This window comes from Antechinus flavipes, chromosome 5, assembly GCF_016432865.1.
Source record: "Antechinus flavipes isolate AdamAnt ecotype Samford, QLD, Australia chromosome 5, AdamAnt_v2, whole genome shotgun sequence".
NCBI classification, from domain to species: domain Eukaryota; kingdom Metazoa; phylum Chordata; class Mammalia; order Dasyuromorphia; family Dasyuridae; genus Antechinus; species Antechinus flavipes.
The window spans coordinates 283,480,108-283,492,198 of record NC_067402.1 but is presented as its reverse complement, the minus strand read 5'-3'; the positions used below and the strand labels follow the sequence as shown (position 1 = coordinate 283,492,198).

Below are 12,091 nucleotides of genomic sequence, written 5' to 3'. Positions count from 1 at the left end.
GAACAAATGCAGCAGGCATCCCTGCCCAAGAGCTGATGGGAAGGAGGCTCAGCAGCTGTGTGACCCTGGACAGTCCTGGGCCTGGGGTCTGTGAGTGGCGGCCAAGGGGCCGACCAGCCCCGACTGGGGAGGGGGACGCCCCGGCCTCGTTCCCGCTGGTCTGAGCGGTCCAGGAGGAAGGGGCCGGCCCCAACGCCCCCCATGCAGCTTTGAGTCAGCCACGGGGCGGCTCTCAATCTCTTCCAGGAGCAGCTCTTGGATACTCCAAAATCATCAATCACTTCTTTATTATCAAAACTTCCAAAATAAGTTGAACTTTCCACTTCTACCAAAGCCAACTCACAAACCCGCTGGGGCACGGGCCTCCATCTGCAGGGGAGGGGAGCCGGGGAAGAGCCTGGAGGGTGGTCTGGTCCCGGAAACAGCAGCAACAGGAACAGCAGAAGGGGGGCGGGGGGTCCTGCCGCGGTCACTTGAGGCGGTAGAGCACTTTGCGCTGCAGGCGGTGCTGGATCTCGCCCCGGCGCATCATGAGCTGCAGGACCTTGTAGATGGCATGCTCGGGGTATTTCTAGGCAGAGGAAGGCTGGGTTTAGGACCGGCAGGAAGTGGGGACCCCTTGGCACCCCTCTGCCTACTGAGCCCCAGAAGGGTCACAGCACCAAGGGTGGGCAGCCAGGGTAGAGCAGTGGGCCCGAGCCACTGGGACTGCGTTTCTGCCCGTGATAATGCTCCTTGGGAGCGCTCTTGGTGCTGGGGGGGAGGGGAGGAGAGGCTGGGCACACAGTAGGCGCTTTATCAGGGCTGGCCATGTCACCGATGGGCAAACAAGCTCAGGTTTCCCAACTACCCTCTCTCCACTCTAACACGTGGCCTCGACAAGTCTTTATCAAGCGCCAACAGGCAATGTTGGGCAGTGGGGAAGCGCCCCACTGCCCGTGCTGATTGCGCCTTCTAGGAGCCTCGGGCCAGTTCAAGCCTTCCATCAACAAGCACTTATTTCACACCGACTACATGCAGGGTCCGGACTCAGTGCCGGGACAATGGAGACCCCCCCGCTTTTGAGGAGAGCTCTCCTGGGTGCTGGGACAACAGCTAAGTGTTTCCAAAACACAGAACAAATACAAGGGAGAGGGCGCTGGGGAGAATGGGGGGAAGGGGTAAAGAAGAGTGAGGGAGGGGGGAGGGAGAGGAAGGAGGGCAGTGAGGGCAGAGTGGAGGGGCAGGGGCGGACGGGGCGCTACCTGCTTGGTGAAATCTTGCACGATGCTGTGCTCGGAGACCTGGGAGCCGATGGCAAAGCGGCGTTTGAGCTGCTTCTCGATGCGCGTCAGCATCTCCTGGTCTTCCTGGCTGGTGAAGCCCTCCACTCCTGCCAGGGGGGAAAGAGAGAGGTGGGTTCCAAGTGCGGGGGACCGGGGAAGACAGGCCCGTGGTCATGGAGGATCACAGCTCTCCCCCAAAAGCCCCAGACGGTCAGACAAGGCACACGGTGAGCCTTTCTGGTCCAGCACCATAGGTCGGCTCAGCTCTAGGACTGCCCGGAACCTCAGGGGCCGTCTGGGACCTCGGGGGCCGTCTGGCCCAATCCCCTCACTTGACAAAGGGAGAAACTGAGGCCTGGAAAGTATCTACTGGAGGGAGCAGGAGAGCGGGACTCCAAGCCCATGATCACACCCGGGGCCAAGCTGCCTCTGAGCCAGCCAGAACCCGCCCCCCGGGGAGGCCCAGGTGCAGAGGGAAGGGAGCCTGCCAGGCACGTGGCCAGGGAGCAGCAGGGCCGGCCAGCGCCAGACACTCGCTGAGGGACCCTGGGCAAGTGCAGCCCCCATGGTGTTTGAGCCGTCCCGGGGGCCGACCTTTACCTGACAGGGAGCCGGACAGGGCGGCATCCAGGGTGGACACCTGGAACAGCCTCAGGGCCTCCTCCACATCGGCCTCCGTGGCGAAGGGCTGCAGCTTCATCTTGCTGAGGGACTCGGAGATGCGGATGATCGCCTCCAGCTGCCTGTGAGGATGGGGAGAGGGGACCGTGAGCCCCTGGGGGATCTCCAACAGGTAGGGCTGGTCCTGACACGCCCTGGTGGCCCTGCTCAGCGGGATGTGCCCCGGTACCCTTGGCCCAGTGGGACATGCTCCTGCTCAGCAGGGTAAAAGCTAAGACAGGATGAAAGGGTGGGCACCAAGAGGCCCCCCGAGGGAGCACAGGTCCTGGCTCTGGAGCCAGGAGGCGTTCAGAAGCCAGCTGGTGCCAGCCCTCACTTTAAGGAGGAAGGTGAGATTTGGCCAGGTCGTGCTGGTTTCTGGTCCAAGAAGGATAGGAGGGAGGACGGGTAAAGTCCCCTCTCAGGGGCGAGGCTGCCCAGCTGGCCCCCCTAGAAGCGGCCCCAGGCGGGGAAGGCGGGGTGCCTCAGCCAGGGCCCGGCCCCCTCCAGGCCACAGACTCACCCCCCCCAGAGGCCCTTTCAGGAGCAGGAGCTCAGCCCCCCCCACCCCCCCACCCCCCCAGCGGCTCACCGGACCGTGATGGGGATGCTGGAGCGGCGCTCGCTCTCGCGTTCATGCTGGCGGGCCCCGCTGCGCATCAGGATGTAGCGATTCTTCAGCTTCTCGGCAGCCCCCGCGGACAGGCGCGGCCCGCACTTCCTGTGGGCGAGGGAATGAGGGGTGAGAGCGGTCTGGGGAGGGTCCCAGAGGTCAGCCCGCGGTCGGAAGGGGAGACAGGAAGCCGCGGCCTCTCGGCAGAGCCAAAGGACCCTATCTGAGCTCCCCAAGACAGGGGATCCGTCCCACCCCCCATCCCCGGCCACCCCTGCCCAGAGCTGGGCGCTCAGCCAGCACCACTGAATGCCAAGCCACGTTCGAGCTGTCAAAAGGGGGAAAGAGCAACAGCCCGGCTGAGAACGGAGGGATGACCCACGGTGGGAGAGTCCCTCGGATGGAATCGGGCACAGCTACTTGAGTCGACACCCTCAGGCTGGTGCTGCCCGAGGAGGACGACTGGAGGGGAGGGGACAAACACCTTGACTAGGCAGAACTGCCCCCTGCCACTCCCCCCACTCACAATCGACAGTAAGCGATGAATTTCTTCAGCTTCCCTAGATCGATTTCCCCCTCCACAGCCTCCGTCTGGGTCTGCGCGCTCACGTGCAGGGTGATGACGTGCTTGGCCAGAGTCTGGGGGCGCAAGGGGACACGTGGGGGATTCACCAGCCCGCCCCGAGCAGGGGGAGGGGGGGGGAGCGGAGTGGGGAGGATGCTGGGGGCGCAAAGGGAAAGAGATGGAGAGCCACTGGACCATAGATTTTACAGCAAGAAGGAGCTGCCCCGCCCCCCATACCATGTCTCTCTCTTCGTTGTGCTCATCCTTGACGATGAAGATCATGTCAAAGCGGGACAAGATGGTGGGCATGAAGTCAATGTTGTCCTCGCCTTTGGTCTCGTCCCAGCGGCCGAAGACCGAGTTGGCAGCGGCCAGCACCGAGCAGCGGGAGTTCAGGGTGGTGGTGATGCCGGCCTGGGCGGGGCAGTCAGCGGGGTGGGCATGGGGCGGGGCCAGCCCCAGCCCCGTCCCACCTCACCCCCAGCCAACCATCCCGGACCGCCCCATTCCTGCCCACCCCACCAGCCCCGCCCACCCACCTTGGCGATGGAGATGGTCTGCTGCTCCATGGCCTCGTGGATGGCCACTCGGTCATCTTCCCGCATCTGTTCAGGGGAGGGATCGGCTAAGGCCCGGCCCGCTCCAACCCCGCATTGAGGCCCGTGCCCATGGGAAGGGGCTACATGTGAGTCAGAGGCCTCAGGAGTCAGGGTGATCCGGCCTCAGTTTCCTTTTCTGTAGAACTCAGGGTCCCCCAACCCCACTGAGAGGCAGCTGGACTAACCCCCTTGTCCCCCTTCCCACCATCACAGGCCCAGAGACTAAAAGTGCTTCCAGCTTCCAAAGCACCTTCCTCACAACTCCCTGTGGGGGAGCAAGTCCCATGTGACCCCTCAAACTGAGGCTCAGAGAGGCTTAAAGGATGAAGCCAGAGTGTGTGGGGGGAAGACCTATGTCTGTGGCCAAACAGTGATTCAAGCATTTGTCCAGTGGACAGAGAAGGGCCAGGGGAGGGGGATGGAGGGGAAGATGGATGGATGGAGAGACAGACAGGCAGGCAGACAGATGGATGGATAGATAGATGTATAGATGGATGGATGGATAGACAGATGGAGAAACGAATGGATGGATAGATAAATGGATGAATAGACATACAGATGGACAGACAGATGGACGGATAGATGGATAAGAAGATGGATAGATAGACGGATGGAAGGACAGATAAACGGATGGACAAATGGACAGGTGGATGAATGAATGGACTGAAAGATAGATGGATTGACAGGAATAGACGGTGCATAAACAGATAATGCTTAAGGAGAGATAGATGGTAACAATAGAGGGAACCTCCCTCATCCCCACCCCCATTAGACTGGGGCCACCTAAGAGCAAGTACCACTCACCCCCAGTGCCCAGGCCCAGGCCCACCCCCCACCCCTGACAGGCCTCACCTTGTCAAACTCATCAATACACACTACACCACCATCGGCCAGGACCATGGCCCCTCCTTCCATGATGAAGTTACGGGAGGACGGGTCCCTCATCACGGAGGCCGTGAGGCCGGCCGCACTGCTGCCCTTTCCAGAGGTGTAGACCTAGGGGATAGGAGGAGGGAGGCTTTGAGGAGAGGGGGCCCCAAAGTGCTGAGACTTTCCCAAACTGGAAGCAGAGAAAGAATGGAGGACCCCCCAAGTTCCTTGGGCGTGTCCTGGACCCCTTCTAGAATTCTGTTTTGACATAATGAAAGTTATTAGTCTGGAAAAGCAAAAACGTCATCCTTTTTTTCCATCCAAGTTCACCAAGCTCCTGAAATCTCGCGTGCACCCCACAGACCCCGTTATGCTCCCCTGGAACCAGGACTGGGGTTTCTCTCTGGGAGAAGGGAAGGAGTATTTGGAGAAACACAGGACATACACAAACTAGACAGAACAATCAAAACATGTCAAAAAATGATAAAGTCCTCAAAGGACCATTGCGAAGGTCCCTTGCTGAATTTACTGCTTTATATAAATTTAAAAAGAAAAGGGAGTTGTACATAGCTGAGATTCAGTCTTAGGAGCAATCCTGCTTTTCTACTCAACTGCATTTATTGGAAGTGGCTTCTTTTTTGTGTGTGTTTTGTTCAATTCAGAATAAAAAAGATTTAAAAAAAATTTTTTTTTTTTAAAGAGAGCCCTTGACCTTAAGTAAGAGGCCCTAGGTTTGGGCTCCGGCCCTGCTCTTGTGACCTGGCTGCCTCAGTTTGCCCTCTCTAGTAGGGATATTTCCACCACCCAGCTCACCGGGGCTTCCACAGGATCATAGATTTCTAGCTAGAAGGGGCCTAAAAATGATATATTCCATCCCTAAGAAACTGACTTGTGCAGGTCCTGGAGGGGCAAAGTCAGAGCTCAAACTCAGATTCAGCTTTTTCCTTGGCTGAGCCCCAACAACTGACTCCCAACGACTGACTCACTGCTGAGGCTCAAATCAGAGAACATCCCCCAAAACACTGTATAAAGCACAAAGGGGAAGCACCTCCCTCCTTTCACTGTGGGGACGGGGCCTGTGGATGTAGAATGCTGCATACAGTCAGACAACATGAACATTTTGGTTAGTTCTGCTGAACTGTCTTTTTTCTTCTTTGTGATCTTTGTGATCAAGGATGTCTCTCTGGGCAGAGGAGGGAAAAAAATCAATTCAGAAATGAAGATGATGGGGAAAAAAATGTTAGAAAAAATAAGGCACGAAACTTCTGGGGGAGAAACTCCATCCACCAATACAGGGCGGCACCTCCTCGGAAAGCCTTAGAGAGCTGGCTTAGAGGACAGTCATCAGTGACAACACTTGAATCCAGCTCTTCAGACTCCAAAGACACCGACAAATGGAAGCCTTTTAGCTGTGCCCCTCGCTGGGCAGGCCCCTGCTGAGCATCAGCCTCCCAGCAACCCTAGAATGATCCTCAGAAGCAGGAAGGGCAGTTGTAATTTTGCCCGTTTTATAGACAGAAACAGGCCCATAAAGGGTCTCATGAAGTCAATCATACCAGGCACAGGCTGGTGAGGAGAAGGAAGCGGGCAGAAGCTGAGGCTCAGGCCCAGGAAAAGCTTCCTTCCAAAATGATACTGGGCTGTCCTGGCAGGGAGGGAGCTCCCCGCAGCTGTCCGGTGGTGGCCCCCGGGGCCTCGGCCTGCTCTGAGGTCTGGGCACTGGCCCTGCCTTGGAGGAGGTCCTGAGGGGCCTGGGCCCCCGCACCCGTCCTCCTTGCCCTCCGGTCCCACTTCTGAGAGATGAGAGAGTCAGGGCCCCTCGAGGCTGAGTCCAAGCCCCAGATTTTACAGGTGACGAAGCCAGAAAGGTGCGCCCTGAGGCCCTGAGCACATTTCCTCCGCCAGTGCTGGAAGACCTCCAGTGGCAGGGAGCTCACTACCTTATAGAGCAGCCCTAATTCTGGGGATTCTTCCTGGAGCCCCGGTGAGAGGCAGCACAGACCAGCCCCTGCCCCGTGACCCCCTGGGTGCCCGACCCTGCGCCACTTACCCCAATGGGGGAACACCTCTCCACGAACTTCAGAAGCTGAGACTTGGCCGTGCCGGGGTCGCCCAGCATCAGGAGGTTAATGTCTCCTCGACGGGTGAGTCCATCCGGGAGCCTGGGAGGGGAGTGAGGGGCAGATGTGTAAGGGGAGACAAGAGCTGGCGGCCAGGGGCCCCGCTTACTGAATGGGGGAGGCTGGCTCAGAACTTTACAACCAGGCAGGGCTAGCAAGATGGGGAAAGCCAGTAAGAACAGAAGCCCCCCAAACTGCCACCCCCTGCCTGGAATACGCCGAGGCCTTGGGGACCAGACCATTTCCCACCCCAGACTCCTATCTGTCAGAAGGGCCCCCAGCCCTCTCCCCATCTCCCCTCACCTTTTGCGGGAGCCCCCAAAGAGGAGGCAGGCAATGGCCTTCTTAATGTCCATGCCCCCAAAGATGGAGGGGGCGATGCTCTTGGAAATGACCTCATAGATGTTGGGCATGGCCGCCAGGCGCCGGAAGTCCTCCTCTTCCTGTGGGGTCACAGACCCGGCGAAGCTGCGGCCTGGGGAGAGAAAGGCCCGGGTGAGCCAGGACCACCAAGGCCACGGAACCCTAACCCGAACCCCACCAAATCCAGCTCCCTCAGTTACAGAGAAAGAAAGATCTGTCCAAGATCACACAGGAAGCAATGGTAGGGACTACGGTGACAAGGATGCCAAATTCCTGACAGATGTAGGACCGAGGCTGCCCGAGGACAAGTGGTCGTCCAAAGCCGGGACTCAGACCCCCAGCCCCAGGCCAGCCTCCTTCCAGCATCATCACCTCCAGTGCTTCTTTCCTTCCATGCCTCTGGCCACGGCCCTCCCTTCCACCCCTGAGACTTCCCAGATTGAAACACCACAGCTACCAGACCCCTATCTCCACACCCTCTTCCCCAGATTAGACGGTGAGACCCGGAAAGTTAAACCCAGAAAGTTGTACCCATTAAACCCACAGCTTTACGTCCCATCTGCCTTTGCTACTCTATTGTGAATATGGAAAGGCCCGATTTATTTGGTGTCATGTTAGAATAAACAGAATGTAAGTCCTCTGAGGGAGGGACGATCTGGCTTTTCTCTCTGTATCTCCAATGTTTAGCACTGTGCCTGGCACACAGTAAGTGATTTATAATGTCTGCTTATTCTTTCATCCATATGTCTGCCCATCATCCTTCCATCCACTCATCCATTATCCAAACATCCATCTATCCAGCCACTTACTTGTTCATCCAGTATCCATCGACCAACTGATCCATTCATCCATCCATCCATCATCTTCCATCCATCCACACATCCATCATCCTTTCATCCTTTTGTCTATTATCCATCATTCATCCTTCCATCTATCCATCATCCTTCTCTCTATCCATCATCTTCCATCTATCCACTTATCCATCAATCTATCATCTTATTTTTCCATCACCCTTTTATCCACTATCATCGTCATCCATCCATCCACATATCCACCTATCACCATCTACCCACCCACTCATCTGTGTCCACAATCACTGCCCTAGCCCAGGCCCTAATTAACTCACAGCCGGACGCTCACAACAGCCGCCCACCTCTTCCCTGACTCTTTCCCGCGTCTATCTCATCCTGCTCTAGGGGATAATCTTCCAAAAAGCACAGCTTTACATCAGTGACAGTGCACAGGATTGGGAGTCAGTAGATGTGGGTCTGCATCCTAGGAGACCCTGAACAAGGGCCTTCCCCTCCCTGGCCCTCGGGTTCCCTTCTCTAAAGGGGGGCAGCCGGTGCCAGCCCCCAATGCTATGCCCCCAAGGTGGGCTGTCACCTTCCTAGCCCGCTCACCCGAACCATCGGTGTCCACCTGGATGCCCAGGACGCGGATGTAGGAACTCCGGATGCCCACCCCCACCCGGTCCCGGCCCTTGGCCGAGTTCATGCCGTACTTCTTGATGGAATAGATGCCCATGATGGTGACTCGATTGCCAGGAACGACCTTGTCACACAGGTATCTGGAAGAGAGAGGAAGGCGGGCAAGAGACACAGTTAAAATCTGGCACGTGGAGGGCTATTCTCCCACCCGCTCTGGATCAGGGGGTGCTTCCTCTTCTCTAAGAGAAGGCACTGGACAAGATGACCTTTAGGGTCCTTCCTGTTCAATCCCAGAGGTCACAAAGGCAGGCAGAGGCCCTCAGCTATCAATCAATACCACCTGTGTGCCGGACCCTGGGGACGCAAAGAGAAGCACCACAGTTCCTGCCCTCTGGGAGTGTGCCTTCCTTAGGAACCCCAACACACACTTAGGGCTACAAGCCCCCCCAGCCTGACAGGCCCAGATCCCCATCCACGGGGCTCCAGGGTGGCCCCCAGCCCCCCGCTCTGTCCCTCCCCGTGCCCTCACCTGTCACAGTACAGCTGCATATGCCGGGGCATCTCTCCGTGGGGCACGGCGTCTGGGCACTCCTGGAGCTTCAGGGTCTGGAAGTCCACACACTTGCACTTGTCGGGCATGATGAAGTAGGGGTCCAAGGGGCACTTGGGGCGGCCGGCCTGATCCCTAGAGTGTCGGGGCAGAGGGCAGGACGGTCGGGATCCACCGCGAATACCACGGCCTTGGGTAAGTCCCCTCCCCAAGAAGAGCCCCAGGCCCAGCCCGCAACGCCCAGGGGCCCCGGCTCCTCACGTGGTGCACTTCCTGGGCAGAGCGTAGCCCTCCAGGCCCGGGCGCACGCTGATGTTATTGATGGTATTACGGCAGCTGCGGCACTGGATGGCAATGCGCGTGGCTTTGGAGCGCACCGCCGTGGCCGCGATGATGATCCCCGGAATCTTCACCAGGTGGGACATCATGTCAGACTGGGGCGAGAATGGGGAGATTAGGTGGGACCGAGCCCTCCCAGAACAGAGATTCGGTGCCACAAGTGGCCTGGGCACCAACCCTTCAGAGCCAGAAACTGACAAAGCTGACACTGAGGTTAAGCTTTGGAAGATGCTTCCTTGAGATGGAGTAAGCATTTATTAATCCCCTGCTGTGTACTCTGCCCTTCCAGCCCAGGGCGGGTCCCACCTCTGGGGGGGGGGGGGAGGGGCGCGAGGGAACGGTGTGGAGCTGGGAGCCCAGAGGAGCAGGAGCTCCTCCAGGAGCTCAAGTCACTTTCCCTCCCTGGGCCTCAATGCCCACCCCCTGGAAAATGGGTCTGGTCCCGCTCCAAAGCGAGGACCTGAGGAGAGGAGAGCGGCCAGAACAAGGCCGGGGAGGGCGCCCGCTGACCCCCGGCAGGGACGCTCTCCGCACGGCCCCGCCCCCCCGGCCTCGGCCCCGCCCCCCCGGCCTCGGCCCCGCCCCCGCTCACCTTCAGGCTCCGGATGTTGGCCGGGCTGGCATCGGACTTCAGCATGACCTGGACGTCCTGCAGGGTCTCCTCCCCCTCGGGCCGCGGCCGGGTCACCTCGTCCGCCACCTCCTTGGCCGCCTCCTCCAGCTGAGAAGGGAGGACAGGAAGGCGGTGAGGGCGTGGCCTGCAGGGGAGGGGGCGCCCCAGGGAGGGCAGGAAGCCTTACCAGCTTCAGGTGCTCGGCCGGCTGCTTATACAGGTAGTCGGCCAGGTCCTCGTCGAAGCTGGCCAGGTCCTCCATCTCCACCTCGATCCAGTACTCGCCCAGGTTGTAATGGCGCTTAAGCTCATCTCTAAGACACACATGGCAGAGGACTCAGGGCTAGAGGCCCACGGGAGGGAGAGGGAGACCTGAAAGCTCCCTCCCGGCCCTGACACCCCCGTTCTAGGCTCCCTCCCGGCCCTGACACCCCCTGTTCTAAGCTCCCTCCCGGCCCTGACATCCCCCGTTCTAGGCTCCCTCCCGGCCCTGACATCCCCCGTTCTAGGCTCCCTCCCGGCCCTGACACCCCCTGTTCTAGGCTCCCTCCCGGCCCTGACATCCCCCGTTCTAGGCTCCCTCCCGGCCCTGACATCCCCCGTTCTAGGCTCCCTCCCGCCCTGACATCCCCCGTTCTAGGCTCCCTCCCGGCCCTGACACCCCCTGTTCTAAGCTCCCTCCCGGCCCTGACATCCCCCGTTCTAGGCTCCCTCCCGCCCTGACGTCCCCCTGTTCTAGGCTCCCTCCCGGCCCTGACACCCCCGTTCTAAGCTCCCTCCCAGCCCTGACACCCCCGTTCTAGGCTCCCTCCCGGCCCTGACACCCCCGTTCTAAGCTCCCTCCAAGCCCTGACATCCCCCGTTCTAGGCTCCCTCCCGGCCCTGACACCCCCGTTCTAAGCTCCCTCCCGCCCTGACACCCCTTGTTCTAGGCTCTCTCCCGGCCCTGACGTCCCCCGTTCTAGGCTCCCTCCCGGCCCTGACGTCCCCCTGTTCTAGGCTCCCTCCCGGCCCTGACATCCCCCGTTCTAGGCTCCCTCCCGGCCCTGATGTCCCCAGTTCTAGGCTCCCTCCCGGCCCTGACGTCCCCCTGTTCTAGGCTCCCTCCCGGCCCTGACGCCCCCCGTTCTAAGGCCCCCGCAGCCCGGCTGCCCCCGCTCCCAGGCCCCTCCGCCCCTCCCACTGGGGCCCGCTGCAGGCCGGCTCCTACCGGTACTTGAAGGTGAAGCCGGTGCGGTCGGTGCCCACGCGATACTGGCGCAGAAACTCCTTGAAGCGCTTCTGCAGCTGGGACTTGCGGGCCTGCCCCTCCTCGGCGCCGGGGTCCCCCCCGAAGCTGTCGCTGTAGAAGATCCCGGGGTCATCGAAGCCGGACATGATTGGAGCTGCAGAGGCTGGACCGGAGGGGGAGCGCAGTCACGTGGGGCCGCCCCCGCGGACCCCGCCCCCCGGGACCGCCGCGGTACCCCCTCTCCCCCGGCTCCCCCCGCCCCCTCCCGGGCCCCCGGCCCCGCCCCCAGGACGCCAGACTCTCTCAGCCTCTGCCCCCTCCCAGCCGGCCGGGGCTCCTCGGCGCCCTCCGAGCCTTCGCCGGCTCCCCCAAATTTCCCACCGAGGACCCCCCTCCGAGTCCTCGACCTCCGGCCCTATCGCCCCCACCGGCGCCCCCTCACCTCCCGCCGGCCAAAGCCACGTTACCTGGACCGCGCAACCCGGGAGGCTGGAGGAGTTTCGCGGGAAAAAACAGACTCCGGACGTTGTGTGGCCAGGGCGAGGAGCCACCCCATTGGCTCTCGCTGGGACAGCGAGCCTCGCCATTGGCTAGTAGCTATCCACCGTACGGCCCTCCCGCTCTCTTCCGCGCAGGCGCAACCTGGTCGGGAAGCGCATTGGCCCGCGCAGAATGACGTCACGGCCGCGCCCCGCTCCGCCGGCCCCATTTTGTGGGCCCGGGAAAGTTTGGCGCGAAACTGCTGGGACTGAGGAAGAGGCCCGGGCGGCCGGGAGGTAACGGAAATGGCGGAGGGGGCGGGGCGCCAGGTTGGAGAAGGACGGGCCTCCACGCAAGGGGCGTGGTCTGGGGCGGGCCCGGGGAGGGGCCCGG

The 12,091-nt window shown here is 60.6% G+C and overlaps 1 protein-coding gene across 1 annotated transcript; it reads right to left on the bottom strand.

Moving 5' to 3' along the window:
- Positions 1-270: 270 nt before the first annotated feature.
- MCM5 (minichromosome maintenance complex component 5) lies at positions 271-11,775 on the bottom strand. The gene is made up of 17 exons (XM_051961618.1): positions 11,686-11,775; positions 11,198-11,381; positions 10,175-10,301; positions 9,967-10,095; positions 9,297-9,469; positions 9,015-9,170; positions 8,459-8,625; positions 6,996-7,167; positions 6,623-6,734; positions 4,555-4,698; positions 3,643-3,708; positions 3,341-3,517; positions 3,065-3,177; positions 2,518-2,646; positions 1,866-2,008; positions 1,245-1,372; positions 271-571 (listed from the first exon to the last, which is right to left on the bottom strand). Exons 2-17 carry the CDS (start codon positions 11,362-11,364, stop codon positions 470-472), a joined length of 2,205 nt encoding a protein of 734 aa, XP_051817578.1. The 5' UTR covers positions 11,365-11,381; positions 11,686-11,775; the 3' UTR covers positions 271-469.
- Between the last annotated feature and the right edge of the window lie 316 nt (positions 11,776-12,091).

Excerpts from the sequence above, each read along its gene's own strand:
- MCM5 (XM_051961618.1), bottom strand. The coding sequence starts at position 11,364 with ATGTCCGGCTTCGATGACCCCGGGATCTTCTACAGCGACAGCTTCGGG. Across the intron at positions 3,178-3,340 it reads ACAACGAAGAGAGAGACATG|ACTCTGGCCAAGCACGTCAT; the intron begins GTATGGGGGGCG and ends TTGCGCCCCCAG. Across the intron at positions 1,373-1,865 it reads CCTGTCCGGCTCCCTGTCAG|GAGTGGAGGGCTTCACCAGC; the intron begins GTAAAGGTCGGC and ends CCCCCCTGGCAG.